The following is a 26,576-nucleotide window of genomic DNA, read 5'->3' on the forward strand; positions in this document are numbered from 1 at the left end:
ACAGATTAGTTGATGTTTGAAGATTAGGAGTGACATCCTGAGTAGTACTACACAGGAAGAAAATCCGAATATGCCAAGACACACACGCACATGGGCGCAAACACACACACACATTTAATTGGGTTTATAGACTGCCCTTCTCTGTAGACTCAGGGTGGCTTACAAAACAAGAATAATACAAATAGAACATAGGAATATAACACATCTAACTCTAATGAAAAAACCCGTTACAGTATTTTAAAAAACCCAACCATCATTCATTACATCACAATTATGCATAGGGCCAGAACAGGCTGCCGATGTTTATTGGCCCCAAGCAAGGGAGAGTTTTTAAAACCTTACGAAAGGCCAGGAGGGTGGAGGCAGTATGAATCTCTGGGGAGGAGTTGATTCCAAAGAGCCAGAGCTGCCGCAGAGAAGGCTCTACCCCTAGGTCCCACCCAGTGGCATTGCTTAGCCAATGGGATATGAAGCAGGCCAACTATGTGGGACCTGACTGGTCACTAGAATTCATGAGGCAGGAGACAGTCCCATAAGTAACCTGGTCCTAAGCCATGTAGGGCTTTATAGATCATGACCAATACTTTAATTGCATTCGGGCACCAATCGGTAGCCAGTGCAGCTTGCGGGATGGTATTGAGATATGGGTATACATTGGAAGGCCCACAACAGCTTCATGGCTGCATTTTGCACTAACTGCATTCTATAAACATTCTTTAATTAAAGGTAGCCCCATGTAATCTGGGCCTTGGGCTCAAGCTGCTGCTACTCAGTGCCAGGTCGGTGGTTAATAAAGCTCTCCTCATCCAGGACTTGATCCTGGAGGAGGAGGCCGACCTGGTATGTGTGACTGAAACCTGGCTGGGCCCAGAGGGAGGAGTTCCTCTCTCTGAAATTTGCCCAGCTGGGTTTCAGGTATGGCACCAGCTGCGACCCCAGGGAAGGGGGGGAAGGGGTGGCTATTATGGCAAAGGAGAATTTTTGCCTACGTGGACTCATTGCTCCTGAGATTGCAGGTTGTGAGTCCCTCCTTGTGAAGTTGGACCTAGGGGTTCAGGTGGGCTTGTTGCTCACGTACCTGCCTCCCAGCTGCATGACAACAGTCCTTGTGTGGTGGCCGGGTTGGCGGTGGGGTTCCCCAGACTCTTTGTCTTGGGGGACTTTAATCTGCCATCACTCAGCAAATCCTCTGGGTTGGCACAGGAGTTCATGGCCACCATGACAGCCATGGACCTGACTCAAGTAGTTCAGGGTCCGACTCATGAGGGGGGACACGCACCCGACATGATATTTCTCTCGGAGCAATTGAGTGATGGTCTGAGATTAAGGGGCTTAGATGTTTTGCCTTTGTAATGGTCAGACCATTTTCTACTATGGCTTAATATCGAGACTCCAATCCTCCCCTGCAGGGAGGCGGAACCGACTAGGTGGTTCCGCCCCAGACGCCTCATGGACCCATAGGGCTTTCAGAGGGCGCTTGGGGTTTTACCAGATTCACTTGTGCACAGTTCGGCAGAGTCTCTTGCTGTGGCCTGGAACAAGGCTGCGACGGAGGCTCTTGACTGGATTGCGCCGTTGCGACCTCTCTGCGGCACTAGATCCCGATGTGCTCCTTGTTTCACCAAGGAACACCGGGTGTTGAAACGCCAGAAGAGACATCTGGAGAAGCGGTGGAGGAAAAGTACGTCTTAAGAAGAGGCAAAAAAAAATCTTGAAAACCCGGTTCTTATCTAGAAAAGTTGTTAAGTAGAGACGTTCTTAAGTAGAGGTACCACTGTATAATATACATTGTCTGTCTGTTTGCTTGCCTATACACATACCATATACAGATGCGCTATCTGTCTCTCTATCCACAAACAAATATACATACAATCTTAATCACAGGTGATAATGATTGATTAAAACACAAATGAACATGTGTTTGTAAATATAGTGGAGATAAGTGTTCTGTCGGGCTCTTTGGTAGAATCCTCCCCAAAATTCACAGGTACAAATTTCAGACACACATTTGAAAATTCAAAACAATGTTCTTTATTCACTTAAATGAAAATTCACTTAAAATAAGCCCTTTTTTCGTATAGCAAAGAGCACTCGTCTCAAAACAAACTGGTAGTTTGTACATGTCCCTTATCAGTTCTGTGATACTTAGCTTTCAGCTGTGAGGCAATTCACACTCCTTCTTCTTTCACAAAGTGAAACACACTTTGCTCTGGTTTAGTTTCAAAGCGGGGAAAAATCAGCACACAAAGGTCAAAGTCAGTAAAGCCGTCACGAAACACAACGATCAGATAATCTTCCACAATGGCCAAACCCACAGGCAGCCTCACAGCCCCACCCAACCACAGGTGGCCTCATTTTCTTTGATAATAATCTCTCAGTTGTTGTTGCCTATGCATCGCTCTCCGCATGCGTGGCTGTATCATTAACTCTTGTTCTGAATCCAAGGAGGAGCTAGATAATTGATCTCCTTCTGAGCTGTCTGCCACACTCTCCTCCTCCCTGTCACTCATGTCTTCTTGGTCAGAAGAGCCTTCATCAGCAGATTCCACGGGGGGCGGGGCAAAACAGGCCTGCAGCATGTGGATGTCTCCCCCACATCCACAGTCCTTGGGGCAGGAGCTGGGCCAGAGCTAACCACAACAATAAGAAGGCAAAACAGTGGCAATGGGTTGTTGCAGGAGAAGCTGCATTGTAAGTTGAGTTCAGTGTGTTAAGAAGGAAGCCTTGCCAGACTTCAAAGGCACATTTGCCTAACTATTAGATGCAGCCTGTGAAAGGAAGAATCTGGAGGAATATGGCCTTTGTCCTTTCCCTGCATAGCGGAGATTCCAAGCTGCTCTGTCCCTTTGATCCCTAGGAAAGAGCCCCTCCCTTCTGTGGGCTGCAATCTATCAATCTACCCCCAGAGGACAAACTCAGAATCCAGAGGGACCTTAACAGACTCAAACACTAAGCCCAAACCAGTAAAATGAAATTCAACATGGAGAAAATTAAAATCCTACACCTAGGTAAGAAGAATAAAAAATACGCATACAAACTGGGTGAAACCACACTCAGTAGCAGCAACTGGGAGAGGGATCTCGGAGTCTTGGTAGACAGCCAACTGGATAGGAGCCAGCAGTGTGCAGCATTGTGCAGCAGCCACCAAAAAGACTGCTGCAGCACTATGCAGCAGCAGACCTGAGCTGCATAAATATAGGAATACAATCAAGGACCAGACAGCAGAGTATGCAGCAAACCTGGAAAACAGGTTTAGGAAATAATGGAATTATCAGAGAATGCATGAAAAACCCCAGAATAAATCGGAGGGGGGAACACAAATCAGGGAAAAATAATGTTTTTTTAAAAATGGACTGTGCTGCCTGGCAGAGTCAAGCAAAAATGAGCATAACTATGGCAACAACTTGCTTCCTCGGCTACTGATATTTCTCCATGGCTTAGCCATTTGGTATGCCGATGATACCCAGTTATACATCTCCACCCCATGTCCAGTCAACGAAGCAGTGGAAGTGATGTGCCGGTGCCTGGAGGCTGTTGGGGCCTGGATGGGTGTCAACAAACTCAAACTCAACCCAGATAAGACGGAGTGGCTGTACGTCTTGCCTCCCAAGGACAATTCCATCTGTCCGTCCATTACCCTGGGGGGAGAATCATTGACCCCCTCAGAGAGGGTTCGCAACCTGGGCGTCTTCCTCGATCCACAGCTCACATTAGAGAAACATCTTTCAGCTGTGGCGAGGAGGGCGTTCGCCCAGGTTCGCCTGGTGCACCAGTTGTGACCCTATTTGGACCGGGAGTCACTGCTCACAGTCACTCATGACCTCATCACCTCGAGACTCGACTACTGTAACACTCTCTACATGGGGCTACCTTGGAAAAGTGTTCAGAAACTTCAGATCATGCAGAATGCAACTGCAAGAGCAATCTGTTGGGCTGTTGGGGCCTGGATGGGTGTCAACAAACTCAAACTCAACCCAGACAAGACGGAGTGGCTGTGGGTCTTGCCTCCCAAGGACAATTCCATCTGTCCGTCCATTACCCTGGGGGGAGAATCATTGACCCCCTCAGAGAGGGTTCGCAACCTGGGCTTTTCCAAATATGCCCATGTTACACCAACACTCCGCAGTCTGCATTGGTTGCCGATCAGTTTCCGGTCACAATTCAAAGTGTTGGTTATGACCTACAAAGCCCTTCATGGCATCGGACCAGATTCTCTCCGGGACCGCCTTCTGCTGCACGAATCCCAGCGACCAGTTAGGTCCCACAGAGTGGGTCTTCTCCGGGTCCCGTCAACTAAACTGCCGCTTGGCGGGACCCAGGGGAAGAGCCTTTTCTGTGGTGGCCCCGGCCCTCTGGAACCAACTCCCCCCAGAGATTGGAATTGCCCCCACCCTCCTTGCCTTTCGTAAGCTACTTAAAACCCACCTCTGCCGCCAGGCATGGGGGAACTGAGATACTCTTTCCCCCTAGGCCATTACAATTTTATGCATGGTATGTCTGTATGTTTGTTTGGTTTTTATTATAATGGGTTTTTAATTGTTTTTAGTATTGGATTATTATTATATGCTGTCTTATTATTGTTGTTAGCCGCCCGGAGTCTTTGGAGAGGGGCGGCATACAAATCCAGTAAGTAAGTTAAGTAAGTAAGTAAATAAATAAATAAATAAATGACATCATCTACAACTGTGCCTTAACTGGATTGCAAGTTACAGGGAAATGTCAAGGAAATATCAGGGAATTTCAAAATGCTTTCCTCCTGGACACCCTGAGAGAGATACTCTATAAAGCCTTGGTCAAACCACAGCACAGAGAAAGTGTAGAAGAGAGCAACCAGGATGATAAGGGGACTGGAAACTAAAACATAGGAAGAGTGGTTGCAGGAACTGAGGTTGCCCAGTTTGGCAAAGAGAAGGACGAGGGATGACATGTAGCAGTATTGAGGGGATGCCACAGAGACGAGGGGGTCAGGCTTTTCTCCAAGGCATTAGAAGGCCAAACAAGGAATAATGGATGGAAGCTGACCAAGGAGAGATTCAGCCTAGAAGTGTGGAGAAACTTTCTGACGGTGAGAGCGATCAACCAGCGGAACAGCTTGCCAGTGGAGGTTGTGACAGTCCCAACACTTGTGACCTTCAAGAGGAGATTGGATTGCTACCTGTCTCAAATGGTGTAGGAACTCCTGCTTGAGCTGTGGGTTGGACTAGATCAGTGTTTCCCAACCTTGGCAACTTGAAGATATCTGGACTTCAACTCCCAGAATTCCCCAGCCAGCATTCGCTGGCTGGGGAATTCTGGGAGTTGAAGTCCAAATATATTCAAGTTGCCAAGGTTGGGAAACACTGGACTAGATGACCTGCAAGGTCCCTTCCAACTCTAATAAATAAATAAGTAAACAAACAAACAAACATATAGAATTTGGGGGATACACACACACACACATTTACAACCTTTGCTGCATCCCCATGCTCACATGATTTACATTCAGCTGCTTGACAATTGGTTCATATTTATGATGGTTGCTGAGTGCCTGGGTCATGTGATCCCCTTTTGTGACCTTCTGACAAGCAAAGTCAATAGGAAAACCATTTAACAATCGTCTTACTATCAAGCCGGTGCAGAAGTTGGTGATAAATTAATGGCATGCTACACTGTCTGTTGTGTTTGGGCTTGGGCCAGCCGTTGCGCCCACAGATGGGAGAGATGCGGCACAAAGTGAGTGCGAAAGCCTGGCTGACAGTCAGGAAGATGTGGCAGACAGCCAGGAGGATGAGGCCTCTAGTTCAGAGGAGTTGGCAGACAGCACGCAGGACCCAGCAGACAGCCCAGGCGATTTGGCAGGCAGTCACTCAGAAAGTCTTTCGTCCTTGGATTCCTCTGCAGACCAATTCATAGACATGGGTAGCCGAAGAGCTATGCAAAGGAGGGTTTGATTGAAAGATTATTACAAGTCATCAGAGTAGCACCTGGGCTGGGTGTGGTTCTTATACTGAGGGCTGGGTGTGGTTCCCTTAATGAGGGCTAAAGGTATAAAAGGGAGCAGAGGCACAAGGCAAACTGGCTGTTTGTGTTGCTTTGTGGTTCCTGCTCTGAAGTTTCTGTTCCGTGCCTTTGGATTTCAACCCAGCCTTTTCAGGCACGTGGGAGGTGAAACCTCTGGGACTTGCTGTTTGCTCTAAAGATTCAAAGGACTCCTGAAACGTTTCTGCTCCATGCAGGTTGTCTTTGTTTTGCTTTTTCCTGTGTTTTGTATTTGGCTGACTTAAGCCTTGCACTATCATTATTTCCTGATACTAAGGACTGTTTTGGTTAACCCTTTTTTGTTTGTTTAATACAAGTTTGCTGATTAGAAGAGCACATGTGTGTTTGATTTCTTTTCCTTGGACTGTTACGAATTGCCTGAGCCCAGTCAGGCAGAACACTGTCTATAGAAGACTTGATGTTTATGGGAATTTGGGAGGGGTTATTTCAGGAGGGAACAGATGCAACCACAAAGCATTCTTTCCAAGGACATCCTACACCTACACCCACCAGGGTGGAAGCAAAGAAAGGACTGGTACAATATGAATGGGCAACATGACAAGTTTGTGGGTGGGGGACAAGGGATGTGAACTTTCAACAGACTGGGAAATTAGAAAACTATCTTTCAGCTGTGGCGAGGGGGGGCGTTTGCCCAGGTTTGCCTACTGCACCAGTTGCGGCCCTACCTGGACCGGGAGTCACTGCTCACAGTCACTCGTACCCTCATCACATCGTGGTTCGACTACTGTAATGCTCTCTACATGGGGCTACCTTTGAAGAGTGTTTGGAAACTTCAGATCGTGCAGAATGCAGCTGCGAGAGCAATCATGGGCTTCCCTAGGTATGCCCATGTTACACCAACACTCCGCAGTCTGCATTGGTTGCCGATCAGTTTCCGGTCACAATTCAAAGTGTTGGTTATCACCTATAAAGCCCTTCATGGCATCGGACCAGAATATCTCCGGGACCGCCTTCTGCTGCACGAATCCCAGCGACTGGTTAGGTCTCACAGAGTTGGCCTTCTCCGGGTCCCGTCGACAAAACAATGTCGTCTGGCGGGACCCAGGGGAAGAGCTTTCTCTGTAGTGGCCCCGACCCTCTGGAATCAACTCCCCCCAGAGATTAGGACTGCCCCCACCCTCCTTGCCTGTTGTAAACTTCTTAAAACCCACCTCTGCCTTCAGGCATGGGGAAATTGATTCCCCAGGGCCGTTTCCGCTTTATGGTCTGTATGAGTAGTACGATTGTGTTTTATATCAAGGGTTTTAACATGTCTTAACTATTGGATTTGTACTGTTTTATTGTTGTGAGCTGCCCCGAATCTCTGGAGAGGGGCGGCATACAAATCTAATAAATAATAATAAAATAATAATAAAATTCAGATCCAGGTTTCCCAGTGTAGGTGTCTGGATGGCTCTGGAAATAAATTGGAACTTTGAGGAGTACTTTGATTCAGATTCTGGTTTAGTTCGGATGTTACCTGGAACCTTAACATAACAGCTGCAATGATTCACTTAACATAGAAACAAGAAAAGTTTTATAATGGAGCAAAACACCCTTAACAAATTTATCACTTAATGACACATACTTAGGGCTCAACTGTGGTCATAAATTGAGGACTACCCACATGGGATTCTGTTGTGGTTGGGTCTGGCCCAACTCCTGCCCCAGGGAATGTGGAGGTGGAGACAGGGGAAACGTCAACATGTCCTAGGCCTGTTTTGTTGCCGGCAGAGTCAGGAAGTGCAGTTTCCTCGGACAAAGAAGAAGGTGGGGGTGACTTGGAAGAAGGGGGCTTGGCACACAGCCCGGGAAGCCAATCACCATTATCTTAGGTCAATTCAGATGACAAAGTGTTAGACCCACGCAGGTGCAGACTTATGCATAGAAGAGACCAATTGAGGAAATATTACAGGAGATAAGAGAGGCCACCTGTGTTTGGGTGGGGCTCCAGTAATTAAAGCTGCTGCTATAAATAACAGCATGCTAGTTTGGCAGTTGTGGAAGATTATCTGATCACAGTTCTTCAGGATTGTGCCTTGCTGTGTCTGAACTTTGTTTGTGGACTTTTCACGCCTTTGACACCAAAGCAGAGTAAAGTATGTGTGTTTCACTTCGTGGGAAGAAGGAGGGCTTTGACGTTTTTTCACAGCTACTAACTAAGTACTTAAGGACTGATTAAGGGACTTGTACAGCTGACAAGGTTGTTTTGGGGAAGAGTGCTCTTTCCAATACAAAAAGGCTGCTTTGTTTCTTTTGAATTTTGTGATAAAGGACATTGTTTTGAATTTTCAAACGTGTGTGTGTCTGAAATTTGTACCCATGAATTTTCGGGAGGCTTCTGCCAGAGAGCCCGGCAGAACAGATTCCTTCCCTAATTTTACCTACGTCACAACCCAGTGAAACTGGTCAGAGAGAATGCAATAAAGTAGCCTGAAGGTGGCAAAGAACAGTCACTTGTCTGAAATAGCTGTTCTTATTCTGACTTTGTTTATCCTTGAAGACGCTTCACTTCTCATCCAAGAAGCTTCTTCAGTTCTGACACGCTTCTTGAATGAGAAGTGAAACGTTTTCAAGAAAAAACGAAGTCTGGTTGCGTTTTGAAAAAGCGCCTTTAGGACAGTCCCCAATTATTTTGCCGGTGACCAAGCCACACGTTCTGCAATCTTCAAATTCACATGTGCTAGTTTTTTTAATCTAGTTTTTAAATTCACATTTGGTGATAATATCCTGCTGTACGAGTTTCATATAAAAATTAGCTATTCATCATAAGTACGTGGTAATGCATTCCAGATGTTGATCACTCTATTGCTGAAGTCATATTTTCTGCAAACTAGTTTGGAGCGGTTTGTGTTAAGTTTGAATCTATTACATGCTTGTGTGTTGTTGCAGTTGAAGGTGAAGAAGTCACTTACAGGAAGGAGATTTTGGTATATGGTTTTATGAATTACTGTCAAATCGGAGGTGACGTAGTTGTAAATTATCTAATTGCAGTATTTCAAGTCTGGTGGAGTAAGGTATTTTGTTGCAAGAGGAGGAGTATATACTAGTATCCTTCTCTTCACTAGACTAATGCCCAGTTCCTCCAACCATTCATTGTATGTTTTAGCCTCCAGTTCCTTGATCATCTTGGTTGCTTTTCTCTGCACTCTTTCTAAAGCAGTGGTTCTTAACCTTTCTAATGTCGCGATACAGTTCATGTTGTGGCCCCCAATCATAGATCTAGCGCCAATTCTCCCAACAGAGCTTTAAGATGATTGGCAGGAAAATCAGAGGGACATCCTTACTGTAAACCCCTGATTGGGCGGATTGTAAAAATGTGTTCTAAGGCACCAGAATAGAAACTTTAGTTCCTCCAGTTCTGGAGACCTCACCTACAAAAAGATATTGACAAAATTGAACGGGTCCAAAGACGGGCCACAAAAATGGTGGAAGGTCTTAAGCATAAAACGTATCAGGAAAGACTTAATGAGCTCAATCTGTATAGGAGTGTGTCATTGTTTCATTTTCCTGCAGGTTATTTTATTGCTTTTATTTGGGGAATCTGGGACTTATAATTATCATTTATTCATTCATTCAAATGTGACTATCAGGCAAGCAAAGCATAGAAACATAGAAGACTGACGGCAGAAAAAGACCTCATGGTCCATCTAGTCTGCCCTTATACTATTTTCTGTATTTTATCTTAGGATGGATATATGTTTATCCCAGGCATGTTTAAATTCAGTTTCTGTGGATTTATCAACCACGTCTGCTGGAAGTTTGTTCCAAGGATCTACTACTCTTTCAGTAAAATAATATTTTCTCATGTTGCTTTTGTTCTTTCCCCCAACTAACTTCAGTTTGTGTCCACTTGTTCTTGTGTTCACTTTTCTATTAAAAATACTTCCCTCCTGGACCTTATTTAACCCTTTAATATATTTAAATGTTTCGATCATGTCGCCCCCCCCCCCTTTTCCTTCTGTCCTCCAGACTATACAGATTGAGTTCATTAAGTCTTTCCTGATATGTTTTATGCTTAAGATCTTCCAACATTCTTGTAGCCAGTGTTCTCTCTACTTTTTTTGGGGGGTGGGCAGAAAAGTATAGTGTCTGAGCGGCAGTCCCTTTGGGACTGGGCGTCACAGAAATAATAATAAAATTTCCCTCTCGGCTTCTGGGCAGCTTTGGAAAACTCTGAGTTGATGATGATTTTTAAGTGAGTGATTGCTCACTGTTCAGCTTAGAGGGAACTATGCTTGTAGCCCGTCTTTGGACCCGTTCAATTTTGTCAATATCATTTTGTAGGTGAGGTCTCCAGAACTGAACACAGTAGTCCAATTGTGGTCTCACCAGCACTCTATATAGCGCGATCATAATCTCCCTCTTCCTGCTTGTTATGCCTCTAGCTATGCAGCCAAACATCCTACTTGCTTTCCCTACCGCCTGACTGCACTGTTCACCCATTTTGAGACTGTCAGAAATCACTACCCCTAAATCCTTCTCTTCTGAAGTTTTTGCTAACACAGAACTGCCAATACAATACTCAGATTGAGGATTCCTTTTCCCCAAGTGCATTACTTTACATTTGGAAACATTAAACTGCAGTTTCCATTGCTTTGACCATTTATCTAGTAAAGCTAAATCATTTACCACATTACAGACGCCTCCAGGAATATCAACCCTATTGCATGTTTCCTGTGATTTTGTATGAGGGAACTCCTGTTGTATTGTATAATATTACCTGTTGTATTGGCTGCCTCTGATCTATCTAATTTTTCTCTTGTTTACAGAGAGTTACTAACATCGGTTTACGGCTGCCTTGTAATTTAATCCTTGACACACCCCTGAGTGGTGCCATCACTTTGCCCTCCCCCACTTTCTTTCGGTTCAATTATAGCCATTCAGACATTGCTGGAAGAAAGCCATTGAGACAGGAGATGTTTCGAATCTTACTGGAGACCGTGCAGACCCCAGGATCGAAGGAGGAAGCCGTGGATTCAGTGGGGAGCCTCGAGATCCCCGAGGCTCGCAGCCCTGGGGAACAGTGGGAAAAAAACGTAAACAAAATCCTGAGGGAAGAGAAAGGTAACTCCTATGCCCAGCGCCAAAACTTCAGGCAGTTCCGCTACCGGAAGTGTGCTGGGCCCCGAGGGGTTTACAGCCAGCTTCACGATCTCTGTTGCCAATGGCTGAAGCCAGGGGAGCATTCGAAAGCCGAGATACTGGACCTGGTGATTTTAGAGCAGTTCTTGACAATCCTGCCTCCCGACATGAAGAGCTGGATCAGAGAATGTGGAGCAGAGACCTGTTCTCAGGCGGTGGCTCTGGCTGAAGGCTTCCTCTTGAGCCAAGCGGAGGACAAGAAGCCAAAAATCCAGGTGAGGATGGTGGTCTTTCGGTGGTACAGTGATACCTCGTCTTACAAACCCCTCATCATACTAACTTTTCAAGATACAAACCCGGGGTTTAAGGGTTTTTTGCCTCTTCTTCCAAACTATTTTCACCTTACAAACCCAAGTCGCCGCCGCCACTGGGATGCCCCGCCTCCGGACTTCTGTTCCAATGAAGCGCCCGTTTTTGTGCTGCTGGGATTTCCCTGAGGCTCCCCTCTATGGGAAACATCACCTCTGGACTTTTGTTTTTTTGCGATGCTGCAGGGGAATCCCAGCAGAGCAAAAACGGGCACTTCCCTGGCAACGGAAGTCCAGAGGTGGGGTTTCCCAGCGAGGGGAGCCTCAGCAAAATCGCAGCATCGCAAAAACACGGAAGTCCGGAGGTGGAATTTCGAGGACTTCCGTGTTTTTGCGATGCTGCAATTTCGCTGAGGCTCCCCTCGTTGGGAAACCCCACCTTCAGACTTCCATTGCCATCGAAGCACCCATTTTTGCGCTGCTGGGATTCCCCTGCAGCATCACAAAAACACGGAAGTCCAGAGGTGGGGTTTCCCATGGAGGGGAGCCTCAGGAGAATCCCAGCAGTGCAAAAAACGGGCACTTTGTCTGGCAAAAGGGGTGAGTTTTGGGCTTGCATGCATTAATCGCTTTTCCATTGATTCCTATGGGAAACATTGTTTCGTCTTACCAATCTTTCACCTTACAAACCTCGTCCTGGAACCAATTAAGTTTGTAAGACAAGGTATCACTGTACTTTCAAGGTCTGTGAGGTGATTTGAGTCACGCCCCAGTTTGGGAAGGCTTCCCATTAACGTCTTAAGGCGTGTGGCTCATGGAAGATCTTGGTCAGCATTCGTTTGGAGGAGATCCTGAGATGTTTTGTGGTGCAGAGGGAGCAGTGGTTTTCTTCTGGGTCACTGCCTTCCATCAGGATCTGAGCAGAGCCTCCAGATGCTGTTGCCAAAGAGGGTGGATTCTAACTTATCTCAGTTCCAGTTCACTTCCTCCCATGCCGTATGCCTGTGCCTCATGCACAGTGGTTAAAAATAAAAATCTACACCCCCCCCAAAAAAGAACCAAAAACAAGATGATGAAACTCTGCTTCTATGCATGTGCAAAAGGAAAAAAAACGGGGAAATTGGGGGGAGCATTCAAAAATTCAAAAAAGAAAGATGGCAGTGTCCATGGACCGACACTGAGAAAACTAGTTCCATGACATCATTGTGACATCACCAGGGGTTTTCTACCAGTTCAGGCAAACTGGTCCGAACCGGAAGGAACCCACCTTTGAATACAGGCTATGCCCTGCCTCCCCACCCATCAGTAACTTAAAAGTTTTCTTGCTATTTCCAAGGGGATGAAAATACATGGTTCTGCCCAAACCACTCCCAGCTTCACAGTTGTTGGGGGGGGGGGGGGGGGTAGGTAAGCCTTAAAAGAGAGGTCTTGTTTCCTGTCCTGTTCCAACCTTGTATGGATCTCTGATACTGCTTTGCAGAGCCTGTTTGCGGATGCTAACGATTTCCCCAAAATTAAGAAGGAGGCTCCCTCGGACGCAGGACAGAGACAGTTCTTCAAGCAGATCTTAGAGAATGAAGATGCCATATTGCAGGGTAAGCATCAAGAGATTAGATAGATAGATTGTTGTCTTCTATAACTCCAGGCAGAGAGAGAACTTCTGGATTATCAGACGGGGATAGCCCTGGTGAATTTCAGATGTTTGGTTAAAAAAAAAAGTTTAAAAGATGCAGAGCCTTGATGCTGTCTGAGCTTGGTTGTTTTCTTGGGGACTGGGGGAAGGCAAAAATGCTTCCATTTTTGTATGGGGGGATGGGTAAAAAACAGCCAATTTTTCACAAAAAATGGGGCATTTTTGCCATGTCCCAACATCCAGGAGCTCCTTGCAGGCTTCCCAGACCCTTTACCACTCTTTTTTTTTTTTTTTTGCAAAAAAATAAACCAGGCAGAAAACTGCCGGTTTTCGCAAAAGCACAGCTGTTTTTGACTTCTAATTACCCCATCTAACATGACAGGAGGAGGAATTCTGGGAGTTGAAGTCTACTAGTCTTAAAGCTGTCAAGTTTGAGGATCTCGGGGTTAGGGGTGCAAGGGTATTCAAACTTGGCAAGTTTAAGGCTTGTGGACACCAACTCCCATTCCTGAGCTAGCATGACTGAAGGAGGAATTCTAGGAGTTGAAGTCCACAAGTCTTAAAGCTGTCAAGTTTGAAGTTGGTTAAAAGTGTACATGTTTGTAAAAAAGTATTCTGCTACACTGGTATTTTATTAAATAATATATTACTACGCCATTTGGTTCAGAATACTTTTTTCCTTGTTTTCCACCTCTAAAATCTAGGTGCGTCTTATACTCTGAAAAATATGGTATGTGAACTCACTTTGAGATTTAGAGGGCTCGAGGAATTTTGGGAGTTATAGTCCACGCTTCTTAAAGTTACCAAGCTTTGAAACATGCTGTTACAAATAATGATCCAGAATGTCTGCAAAGGGGAAGGAGTCAAAAAATTCAACATGGTGGCCAAGATCGCACAATCAAATCCTTAACCCCCTTTTATGTGTGCAAAGTTGAGGCAAACCAGCCTTGGGAAGGGAGGGAGTGTGTTTGCAAGTTAGAAACATTGAAGGAGTGTGCACTCACTGAGGCAGCCTTGAAGTCCTCAGTTCTCATCACAATTGCTATGGCAATACAACTGATGCATTCATTTCTTTCTGTGAAGACAACAATTCATCCTGAGGATAGTAACACTAGAAAGAAAATAGAACCACGGTATATCAAGAGTTGGAAGAGAGTAGCGTGTGGAGTGTAGAGTAGAACAGGAAAATAACTTGGTCTTCTAGTCCAGTGTTTCCCAACCTTGGCAACTTGAAGATATCTGGACTTCAACTCCCAGAATTCCCCAGCCAGCGATTGCTGGCTGGGGAATTCTGGGAGTTGAAGTCCAAATACAATGATACCTCATCTAACAAACCCCTCGTCATACAAACTTTTCAAGATACAAACCCGGGGTTTAAGATTTTTTTGCCTCTTCTTCCAAACTATTTTCACCTTACAAACCCAAGCTGCCGCCACTGGGATGCCCTGCCTCCGGACTTCTGTTGCCAGCAAAGTGCCCGTTGTTGCGCTGCTGGGATTCCCCTGAGGCTCCCCTCCATGGGACACCCCACCTCCAGACTTCCATGTTTTTGCAATGCTGCAGGGAAATCCCAGCAGCGCAAAAACAGGCACTTCACTTGCAGCCGAAGTCCGGAGTTGGGGTTTCCCAGCGAGGGGAGCCTCAGCGAAATCGCAGCATCACAAAAACATGGAAGTCCAGAGGTGGGGTTTCGAGGACTTCCGTGTTTTTGCGATGCTGCAATTTCGCTGAGGCTCCCCTCGCTGGGAAACCCCACCTTTGGACTTCCTTGGCCAGCAAAGCGCCCGTTCTTGCACTGCTGGGATTCCCCTGCAGCATCACAAAAACACAGAAGTCCGGAGGTGGGGTTTCCCATGGAGGGAAGCCTCAGGGGAATCCCAGCAGCGCAAAAACGGGTGCTTCGGCTGGCAAAAGGGGTGAGTTTTGGGCTTGCATGCATTAATCACTTTTTCATCGATTCTTGTGGGAAACGTTGTTTCGTCTTACAAACTTTTCACCTTACAAACCTTGTTCCGGAACCAATTAAGTTCGTAAGATGAGGTATCACTGTACCTTCAAGTTGCCAAGGTTGGGAAACACTGTTCTAGTCCAACTCTCTACGTCTGGTAGCCAGTGGTTCCGCTGCTTGTCTTCACCATCAGGAAATTTCTCAGTTCTTGGTTGCTTCTCTCCCTGAAAGGCAGGGAAGTAACTTAAGGGTTTGCTCGTTATTCATACTTACATCATTTATTACCTGCATATATGTTTGCCTGTATCATTTTCTTCTCCTGAAATATGTATAAATACGATTGCCTCCTTTTGTCTGGAAGGGATGCTTCCCACTATTTTCTGAAGGGATTTCCTCCAGGCCACCCTGAATGTATACTAACCATAGTGGGCCTTGATTGTGGGAACCATCTTGAGATATTTGTCTCCCTGTGCAGAAGCCCCTGCCAATCACATCTCTGTGATAAAAGAGTTTCCCCTTAGCAAGTTTCACAGCTCATTTTATAAAAATAAAATGCACACCTATTTTGTTCAGTAGAAATAAGGCACAGGTAGTCCTTGACTTAACAACTGTTTGTTTAGTGGCCTTTCAAAGTTACAGTGGCACTGAAAATAGTGATGACCATTGGTCACAGGATTTACACTTGGGTGCTTGAAAGCTGACTCACATTTATGATGGTTGCAGGATCCTCAGAGTCATGTGATCCCACAATTTGCCTAAACTTCATGTTGCTAAGTCAGGGGTTTGTTATGTTTTTGAGTTGTGCCCCATTTTACAACCTTTCCTGCCACACTTGTTAAGTGAATCACTGCTGGTGTTAAATCAGTTGACCTAGTTGTTAAGTGAGTCTGGATTCCCCATCGACTGCTTGTCCGGAGGTCGCAAAAGTGGATCATATAAACACTGCAGCTGTCATAAATCCGAGCCAGTTGCCAAGCGTCCAAATTTTCAACATGTGACCAGGGGTCGCAAAACGTAGTCCCGGGACACTGTCCCCGTCATAAATATGAATCAGTCGCCAAGCATATGAATGTCAGCCCTCTTACCATGGAGGATGCTGCAGCAGTCATGAGAGTGGAAAATGGTCATCAGTCACTCTTTTTGGCGCTGTTGTAACCTTGAATGGTCACTAAGGGAAGTGTTGTAAGTTCGAGGACGACCTGTCCAATAAAAGACTCGCAAAATAATTTTTAAACATAGGAACATAGAAGTCTGACAGCAGAAAAAGACCTCATGATCCATCTAGTTTGCCCTTATACTATTTTCTCTATTTTATCTTAGAATGGATATATGTTTATCCCAGGCATGTTTAAATTCAGTTACTGTGGATTTATCTACGTCTGCTGGAAGTTTGTTCCAAGGATCTACTACTCTTTCAGTAAAATAATATTTTACTGAAAGAGTAGTAGATCCTTGGAACAAACTTCCAGTAGTAGATCCTTGGAACAAACTAAAAAGTATTAATTTCTGTCACTGCAGTTTTGCAGACTCCAATGGATTTGAGGGCCAGCTTTCTACTGAGGATAATGGGAAAAGCAACCCATATTGAAGTAAACAAACCAGGGTTTGTTGGAACACCTCCTGAGCTGTGTGAATCCTAGAAAAACAAGGGCTTTGTAGTGTCTCCAGGCTGGGCCTTGTCCCATTTGGCCTTTTTCGTGTGCAAATAAAACAACCACTTTCCACTACGTTTTTTGTCCATGTACAGGCAATGAGAAATCTTCGATGAGGCCTCCGAATATGTCTGCTCTTGTTTCTTGGCAGGGGTCTACTTCCAACCAGCCAGCTATGGTAAGAATAAAGGAGTCAGAGCAGGGTTCGGTTCCACTTACCTTTGCTAACAGTGCGCATCACGACATTTCATTTGTATTTGTATTTATTAGATTTGTATGTCTCTCCGAAGACTCGGGGCAGCTAACAACAATAAAAAAGACAATGTGAACAAATCTAATATTAAAAATAATCTTAAAAACCCCAATTTAAAGAACCAATCATACATACAAGCATACCATGTATAAATTCTATAAGCCTAGGGGGAAGGGAAAATTTCAATTCCCCCATGCCTGATGACACAGGTGGATTTTAAGGAGCTTGCGAAAGGCTAGGAGGGTGGGGGCAACTCTGATATCTGGGGGGAGCTGGTTCCAGAGGGTCGGGGCTGCCACAGAGAAGGCTCTTCTCCTGGGTCCCACCAAACGACATTGTTTAGTTGATGGGACCCGGAGAAGGCCAACTCTGTGGGACCTAACCAGTTGCTGGGATTCGTGCGGCAGAAGGCGGTCCCGGAGATATTCTGGTCCGATGCCATGAAGGGCTTCATAGGTCATAACCATGCTCCGCTCATGCACACATCCTTTACATGCAGTTTCACTTCTGTGCATGCTCAGAAGGTGGATTCAGCCCAAAACACAGCTGAGGAGCTGATCAGCTGTGTTTCCGGCAAAGAAACAAAGGTCCATATTAGCCCAGGGATGGGCCGGAGGGCTTTTTTCAAAGCAGAGGACAAGGAGAAGCCATCCAAACACCGGAAAAAAATTCACCAAAAATCCCCCCCCCCCAAAAAAAAAATAAATAAATGGCATGCACAGATCAGCACAGACAGAACCAGATCCGTGATGTCAAAATTACATCACCAGTGGGTTGCTAACGGTTCGGGCAATCCGGTCCGAACTAGGAGGAACTCGCCCCTGGGATGGGAGACCAAAATGGGTTAGAATATCTCCGGGACCGCCTTCTGCCGCACGAATCCCAGCGACCGGTTAGGTCGCACAGAGTTGGCCTTCTCCGGGTCCCGTCAACTAAACAATGTCGTTTGGCGGGACCCAGGAGCAGACCCTTCTCTGTGGCGGCCCCGGCCCTCTGGAACCAGCTCCCCCCCAGATCTCAGAGTTGCCCCCACCCTCCTTGCCTTTCGCAAGCTCCTTAAAACCCACCTCTGTCGTCAGACATGGGGGGAATTGAAATTTCCCTTCCCCCTAGGCTTATAGAATTTATACATGGTATGCTTGTATGTATGAGTGGTTCTTTAAATTGGGGTTTTTTAGATTATTTTCAATATTAGATTTGTTTACATTGTCTTTTTATACTGTTGCTAGCCGCCCCGAGTCTTCGGAGAGGGGCAGCATACAAATCTAATAAATAAATAAATAAATAAATAAATAGTAGCCACTGTACATTTTCCTGGGTGGCACTCAGTAGTGGGTTCCTGCTGGTATGCCTAAATGCGCACAGCTCTGTGGCTCCGGCACACGAGCGTGGGTCCGGGCACAATTTGGCTTCCCGCACCTGTGCAGGAGCAAAATCGCACACGGGGACCCACATGCACGGAAACAAACAAAAAAAACCCTCGTGCAAGATTTTGCTACTTGCACAGGTGCAGGACTCAAAATTGTGCTCAAACCAGCGCTCGTGCACCAGAGCCACAGAGCTGTGTGCAATTAGCCGTACTGGCAGGAACCCACTCCTGGTAGCATTGACCCCTTTCTCCTTTCCTCCGTTTCCTTTTCCTTTTCTCCCTCTTTTCCTTCTCTTTTTCCCTCCCCTCTCCAGAGTCCGCTGTCTTTTGAGGACGTGGCTGTGTATTTCACAGACGAAGAGTGTCCATTATTGAACGCATCCCAAGTGGCCCTGCAACTGGAGGTCATGGTGGAGAACTACCAAAACCTGGCTTTTGTGGGTGAGTCCCCTGTGCTGCGTCCCAACAGGATTGAACCCAAAAGTTGCCTTTTCAGGACTTGTTTGTTTGTTTGTTTGTTTGTTTCTCTTGAAGACGTTTTGCTTTTCATCCAAGAAGCTTCTTCGGCTCTTGACAGGATAGTGGGGAAGGATTTGTATTCCTCGCAGACAGCTGGTCATTTGCATTCTCAGTCTAAATCTAGTCCAGACGCTAACTGAGCCAATGTGGTATATGCAATACGAATGCAGTGAGTCATGCGCAGATCTGTACCTGGGGTTGGGAGCCCAAGGAGAGCAGCAGGGACACGGCTGCTTCTTCTTGGTGGCTGGAACCGGCCGGGGGGGGGGGGATTTCTCCTCCAGCATTATTATTATTGTTTAATTATTATTTATTAGATTTGTATGCCGCCCCTCTCCACAGACTCGGGGCGGCTCACAACAATAGTAAAACAGTGTACAATGAACAAATCTAATACAGTAGTACCTCTAGATACGAGCTGCTCCACATGCGAGTATTCCAAGATACGAGCCACGAGGGGAGAGAAATTTCTTTTCGAGACCCGAGCTCAAATTCGGGATACGAGCCGAGCGTCCACTAGGTGGCGCAAGAATCCTTGCTTCTGGTTATCTCGGAGGGGAAAAACAAAGTCTAAAGCCATTTGTTCCAGATACGAGTTGTCCGACATACAAGCTCCCTTCTGGAACGAATTAAACTCGTATCTAGAGGTACTACTATATTTTTAAAAAATATCTAAAAACCCAGGCACAAGTGAGAATAATCTCCCCCGCCCCCCAAGCAGTCCTGCCCCTGCTACTCTCCTAGGGCTGCACAGTGGTTCCCACTCTGCTGCTTGTGCCTGGGGTGCTGGAGGAGAAATCACCCCCCCCCCTTTCCAGCCACCGAGAACAAGCAACACTGCCGAAGGAGCAGATTCTGTGCCAAAGGCGCCCTGCAGCCACCACTTCTTTACCATCCCCCCCTTTCCACCTAATTTGGCACGAGTCTGAAGTCGTCCATTGGGGAGGGGGGGAAACGAAGCGAAGCTTCAGAAGAGCAGGAGCAACAGCTGAAGGGAGAAGAGCAGGAGCTGACAGGTCGGCTGCAGCACACGGGATAGCAGGATGGGGAGGGAGGCAGGAGTGATCCCCTCCTCCTGCCAGCCTCGCGCTCCAGGCTGCATCTAGCATGGCAAATTTCAGGGACTTGCCCTGAACCCAGCAATAGCAATAGCACTTAGACCAGTGATGGCGAACCTATGGCACAGGTGGCACACGGAGCCATATCTGCTGGCACGTGAGCTGTTGCCCTAGCTCAGCTCCAACGTGTAGGTGTGTGCCGGCCAGCTGAATTTTGGCTCACAGAGAGGCTCTGGGAGGGCGTTTTTGGCTTCCAGAGAGCCTCCAGGAGGATGGGAGAGGGTGTTTTTACCCTCCCCTGGCTCCAGGGAAGCTTTTGGAGCCTGGGGAGGGTGAAACACAAGCCTACTGGGCCCACCAGAAGTAGGGAAATAGACCATTTCCGGCCTCCAGAGGGCCTCCGGGAGTCGGGGGAAGCTATTTTCACCCTACCCAGGCATTGAATTATAGGTGTGGGCACTCACAGATGTGCAATAGTCCACAAGCGCAGTTTTTCGGCACTTGAGGAAAAAAAGGTTCGCCATCACTGACTTAGACTTACATACCGCTTCACAATGCTTTACGGCCCTCTCTGAGCAGTTTACAGAATCAGCATATCGCCATCAACAATCTGGGTTTTACCAACCTTGGAAGGACAGATGGCTGAGTCAGCCTTGAGCCTGGTGAGATTTGAACGGCTGAACTACAGTCAGCAGAAGCAGCTTGCAGTACTGCGCTGTAACCACTTTGCCACCAAGGCTCTTGACATCAAACTAGGGTGCATGGTGTGGTACTGTGTGTGTGTGGCATCGTGGCTCGGAAATTGCAAGCCACCGTACCGTTACTCGGGAGGCTGCTTTCCTCACCATCTCTGTTCGAGAAGGGCGAAGACCGCTAGGTGGCTTCAAGGGCCCTGGCAATGCCCAGCTTCCTGCTGCTGCATGAGATACAAAGTCAGGCGGGCAGCCTTTATGGCACTACTACCAAGAGCAGCACTCGACAAACTCCTCTTTTTGCCTCCTAGCGGGGGCAGTTCGGCCTGTAAGTCATAGCCAGGAGGAGGAGGCACCGTCACTGGTGCGTAAGGAAAAAGTGGCTAGCGGTGGGGTTGGGAGCCAGGCTGGGCTAGGTTGCACCTGTGCACGGACAGGAAGGCACACACAGTGCATCATGGGTGCTGGTGCGCAGGAGTACTGGCACATGCGTACTTTTAGCACATGGCGACAAATAGGTTTGCCGTCACTGCCCTAATGTATTAATAGTGTTGTGGTTCAGCCTGAGCCAGATCAAAGACCAGCTGCGTCTCTGCTGGCTCCATGCCCGGGGGAGTCTGAGAGCGGAGGGGAGAGTTCTGTACAGCCGGACAGTGGAGCCAGCAGTCAAGAAAGTGAAGATGAAGCAAGGCCTGGGAGCGCTGGGGAAGGGCTATCAAGCAAGTAGCTTTGATTCTCTGGATTCCCTGGAATCCCTGGATGACGAAGCACAAGATATCATTAGTATGCGGCAGAGACGCATAGCTCAAAGGAGAACTCAACTGCGTAGATATTATCAGCGTTGAATGAGGACCACCTGGGGTTTGGGTGTGGTCCTCATTAGCAGGGAAGGGTTTATAAGGCATGAGAACCATTTCGGCAGCGTGGAGTGTTATCAAAGAGGAGTTGGTGTTATCTGCATTTTCTCTCAGCGTTTTTGTTCCTGGCTCGTGGCCCAGCAGCCTTGAAAACCGGTGGGAGGTTTGGGTCTGTTAGCTCAACAGCCTCGTTTGGCATTAAGGAGCCTGTGTTTCTGTATGAACAATTGCTTTCGTGTTTCTTTTGGAGTTCCAGTGCTTTCCTGACTTGTAAGGACATTTTCTGTTGGTTTCTTTGCTTTTTACCTTTATAAAACTGTGTTTGGATTCAACCGGTGTGTCTGGCTTATCTTTTTGGGTTGGTCATAGCTTCCGGAGTGACCCAGACAGAACAAATAGAATAGAATAGAATTTTTATTGGCCAAGTGTGATTGGACACACAAGGAATTTGTCTTGGTGCATATGCTCTCAACGTACATAAAATAAAATATACATTTGTCAAGAATCATGTGGTACAACACTTCATGATTGTCATAGGGGTCAAGTAAGCAATGAAGAAGCAATATTAATAAAAATCTTAGGATATACGCAACAAGTTGCAGTCATACAGTCAACATGGGAGGAAATGGGTGATAGGAATGATGAGAAAAACTAGTAGAATAGAAGTGCAGATTTAGTAGAAAGTCTGACAGTGTTGAGGGAATTATTTGTTTAGTAGAGTGATGGCGTTCGGGGGAAAACTGTTCTTGTGTCTAGTTGTCTTGGTGTGCAGTGCTCTGTAGCGACGTTTTGAGGGTAGGAGTTGAAACATTTTGTGTCCAGGATGTGAGGGGTCAGTAAATATTTTACCTGCCCTCTTTTTGACTCGTGCAGTATACAGGTCCTCAATGGAAGGCAGGTTGGCAGCAATTGTTTTTTCTGCAATTCTGATTATCCTCTGAAGTCTGTGTCGGTCCTGTTGGGTTGCAGCACCAAACCAGACAGTTATAGAAGCCCTGGTCTTATTTTTCAGGGAAACAGTACGGAGTGAGGTTCCACCTATGCTATACCTGTGCATTCATTTTTACTCACCTTACCTCTCTCTTTCACCAAAAGCTTTTTTTTGTTTTCATTTGATCCCCTTTCCCCCCATGTTTTCTCTTGGTTTTTCTCTTATTCTAGGGAGGGAGGCATGGCGGAACGAGGACGAGGACGAATCAAAAAAAGTATCCTTAAAAAGATCCAGATCCACCGAGCAGGAACCGCAGAGCGAAGGGACAGAGAACCGGGTCAAGGTCATGAGATGGGATGAGTTCTCTCTTTCGGAAATTCGTCCTGACCCAGGTGTAGCGGTGCCCCCCCAAAGATATCCGGGGAATGCCCCTTTGCCATCCGCGAGCAGGAACGTTTGCAAAACGCCGATCCAAGCGAAACCGAGCACGAGAAATGCCACCTTGGTTTCTAAGAGCACGAATTCTGCCGAAACGCCCGCCCAAGGGCAATTGGCTCAGAAACCCAGAATGAATACGTGTCCCGTCTGCGGGAAAAGCTTCGCCCACCGGTCTCTCCTGCACGAACACGAACGAATCCACACCAGGGAGAAGCCCTTTAAGTGCAACGAATGCGGCATCAGCTTCAGTCAGATGGCGACCCTGACTTCTCACAAACGCATCCACACGGGCGAGAAACCCTATCAATGTATGGCGTGCGGGAAGAGTTTTAGCCACAGCATCACTCTCCATTCTCATCGAAGGAGTCACAAAATTTAAATGCCATCGAAGCGGCAGAGGCCGGTCGCGTTCAAAATCCAAAAGCTTCCCAAAAGAGCAAAAATTTTGTACAGGGCAGAAACTGATGGTTTATCTCCGCCGTGGAAAGTACCTCGCGTTTTAGGTACAAACTCTTTACAAATCTCTATAAATAGCCTTTCTTTCTCTTCTCCCCCCCTTGGGCAGCTATCTGAAATGTGGATTTGGGGTTTTTTTTCTCTCTTCCCCACCCCAACATGAATCTCCCGAAGTTCTTTTTTGCTAGTTTTATTGAGAGAAAGCTTGGATTTATTTAATGATCAATATTAAATGCTTTTTTATCTCTCCCCCCCCCCTCCTACTATTGTAAGCCACCCAGAGACAAGTCGAGGTGGTAAGACGGGCTGCATTTAAACACTAAAGAATAAATAAACAAACTAGAATCCCAGCTAGTGAATTCATTTCAATGTATGTCTGTGGATATTCGATCATCCAATGTCCTGGTGCTTTTTTAAGCTTTTCTGGTTTTTTTTCTTTTGAAGATGTTTCGCTTCTCATCCAAGATGCTTCTTCAGCTCTTACTAATAGTGGGGAGTGGGAGGATTTACACTCCTTGCAGACAGCCCGTCATTTGCATTCTCAATTTAAATGTAGTCCAGACGCAAACTGAGCAACGTGATACATGCAGTACAATGCGGTGAGCCACACGCAGGTCTGTACGTTGGGGAAACAAAACAACCACAACATAGGAGGACAAACCCATCAGGACAAGATTCAGCAGTCCATCTGTATTAAAAGACAGAAGAGAGCAAAGTCCACATTTTGGACAGAGGAGCGCTGGTTTGAAAGAAGGGTCAAAGAAGCAAATTGAACAGCTCACTTTTTCAATGGGGAGGGATATGACATCATCTATCTCTAGTCTACAACACAGTCCTTTCAGCAGTTCCAAAAAATCTCCACACCCATTTGTACCACTCAGGTGTCCCTGAGGACATAAACCAGGTGGCCTCAACAGTCTAAAAGAGTGGTTCCCAACCTTTCTTTGGCCAGGCCCCACCTAAGCATCTCTAAAATCCTGATGCCACACATACACGTCCCTGTGACATATAGAAACATAGAAGTCTGACGGCAGAACAAGATCTCATGGTCCATCTAGTCTGCCCTTATACTATTTTCTGTATTTTATCTTAGGATGGCTATATGTTTATCCCAGGCATGTTTAAATTCAGTGACTGTGGATTTATCAACCACGTCTGCTGGAAGTTTGTTCCAAGGATCTACTACTCTTTCAGTAAAATAATATTTTCTCATGTTGCTTTTGATCTTTCCCCCAACTAACTTCAGATTGTGTCCCCTTGTTCTTGTGTTCACTTTCCTATTAAAAACACTTCCCTCCTGGACCTTATTTAACCCTTTAACATATTTAAATGTTTTGATCATGTCCCCCCTTTTCCTTCTGTCCTCCAGGCTATACAGATTGAGTTCATGAAGTCTTTCCTGATACGTTTTATGCTTAAGACCTTCCACCATTCTTGTAGCCCGTCTTTGGACCCGTTCAATTTTGTCAATGTGGTCTCACCAGCACTCTATATAGCGGGATCATAATCTCCCTCTTCCTGCTTGTTATACCTCTAGCTATGCAGCCAATCATCCTACTTGCTTTCCCTACCGCCTGACTGCACTGTTCACCCATTTTGAGACTGTCAGAAATCACTACCCCTAAATCCTTTTCTTCTGAAGTTTTTGCTAACACAGAACTGCCAATACAATACTCAGATTGAGGATTCCTTTTCCCCAAGTGCATTATTTTACATTTGGAAACATTAAACTGCAGTTTCCATTGCTTTGACAATTTATCTAGTAAAGCTAAATCATTTACCATATTACAAACGCCTCCAGGAATATCAACCCTATTGCACACTTTAGAGTCATCGGCAAATAGGCAAACCTTCCCTACCAAACCTTCCCCTATGTCACTCACAAATATAATTCTTACTATTCAAAGAGTGAACTCCTACTCGTGTGGGGGAACCCTAAAAGGCCATTGACTTAGTTTAAAGAAGGTTCCAATTGTCCCCATTAAATAATCAATTTGCCCTCCTGTGGGGCGAGGGCCCCAGGTTGGCAACTACTGCTCGAAAAGAGTGCAGATGACCAGCTGTCTGCAAGGCATATCAATCCTTCCATTCCCCACCATCCATTCAGAGTTGAAGAAGCGGCTTAGATGAGAAGCGAAACATCTTCAAAGAAAAACCAGAAAGTCCACTTGCCTCTTAGAAAAAAGCACCTTTGGGACATTTCAATGTATGTTAAGAGTGAGAGCCAGTTTGGTCTGCGGTAGTTTTAAGAGGAGCAGGGAAGTCATGTTTTGGGAGATGCAGGAGAAGGTTAGAAATAAACACCACATTGAGCGTGCAAGAAAGAGCACATACAAAATTGGGACACTAATTTCTAGGTCCGTGATGGTGAAATCTATGGCACGCATACCAGAGGTGGGATGCAGAGCCCTCTCGGCTGGCACATGCGCCGTCGCCCCAGATTGGATCTCCATGGTGTTTCTTTTGTGAGCGTCTTATTTTCCGGCAGACAAAACAGAAACTTGCAAAAGAAAAAGATCTCCCACTGACCGGCTGGTCTGGCTCTCTGCCACGCATGCGTGCATATCCACACACACACGAGCATGATTGTGCATGCGCACATTTGCACACGTACACACACTGTTCCGTTTGGGTGTGCGCACGTGCACATAATTTGAGCTCCAAATTTATGTTGCTAAGTGATATTATTGTTGTTGTTGTTGTTGTTGTTGTTTATTAGATTTATATGCCGCCCCTCTCCGTAGACTCGGGGCGGCTCACAACAGCAACAAAGACAATATAAGAACAAATCTAATAATTTAAAAAACACTAAAAACCCCACTATTAAAAGCAAACATACACACAAACATACCATGTATAAACTGTATAGGCCCGGGGGAGATGTCTCAGTTCCCCCATGCCTAACAGCAGAGATGGGTCTTAAAAACTTTACAAAAGGCAAGGAGGGTGGGGGCAGTTCTAATCTCCGTGGGGAGCTGGTTCCAGAGGGTTGGGGCTGCCACAGAGAAGGCTCTTCTCCTGGGTCCCGCCAAATGACATTGTTTAGTCGACACGTTGTAAAGTGAATCAGTGCGGTTGTTAAGTGAGCAACAGTATTGTTAATCGAATCTGTCTTCCCCATTGACTTCGCTTGTCAGAAGATCGCAAACGAGGATCACGTGACCCTGTAAAAACACTGCGGCCCTCAAATATGAGCCAATTGCTAAGCATCTTGAGTTTTTGATCATGTAACCATGGAGATGCCGCAATGATCATAAGTATGAAAAAATAAACAGTCCTAGGCCATTTTTTTCAGTGCCATTGTAACTTTGAACTGACATTAAATGAATGGTTGTAAGTCGAGGATTGCCACTATATCA

At 46.2% G+C, this 26,576-nt stretch overlaps 1 protein-coding gene across 3 annotated transcripts in view; it reads left to right on the plus strand.

Annotated features, from left to right (window-relative positions):
- Positions 1-23,567, plus strand: part of LOC139155709 (zinc finger protein with KRAB and SCAN domains 3-like) — a 36,855-nt gene extending 13,288 nt beyond the window's left edge. For all 3 annotated transcript variants that reach the window (XM_070730966.1, XM_070730963.1, XM_070730964.1), the window contains exons 2-6: positions 10,791-11,378; positions 12,892-13,006; positions 16,740-16,822; positions 18,581-18,707; positions 22,554-23,567. In XM_070730966.1, the coding sequence (XP_070587067.1) occupies positions 10,938-11,378; positions 12,892-13,006; positions 16,740-16,822; positions 18,581-18,707; positions 22,554-23,140 (1,353 nt within the window). In that variant the 5' untranslated portion in view covers positions 10,791-10,937 and the 3' untranslated portion in view covers positions 23,141-23,567. The remainder of the gene's footprint in view (positions 1-10,790; positions 11,379-12,891; positions 13,007-16,739; positions 16,823-18,580; positions 18,708-22,553) is intronic.
- Positions 23,568-26,576: the final 3,009 nt, after the last annotated feature.

Source organism: Erythrolamprus reginae, unplaced genomic scaffold (assembly GCF_031021105.1).
Source record: "Erythrolamprus reginae isolate rEryReg1 unplaced genomic scaffold, rEryReg1.hap1 H_49, whole genome shotgun sequence".
NCBI classification, from domain to species: domain Eukaryota; kingdom Metazoa; phylum Chordata; class Lepidosauria; order Squamata; family Dipsadidae; genus Erythrolamprus; species Erythrolamprus reginae.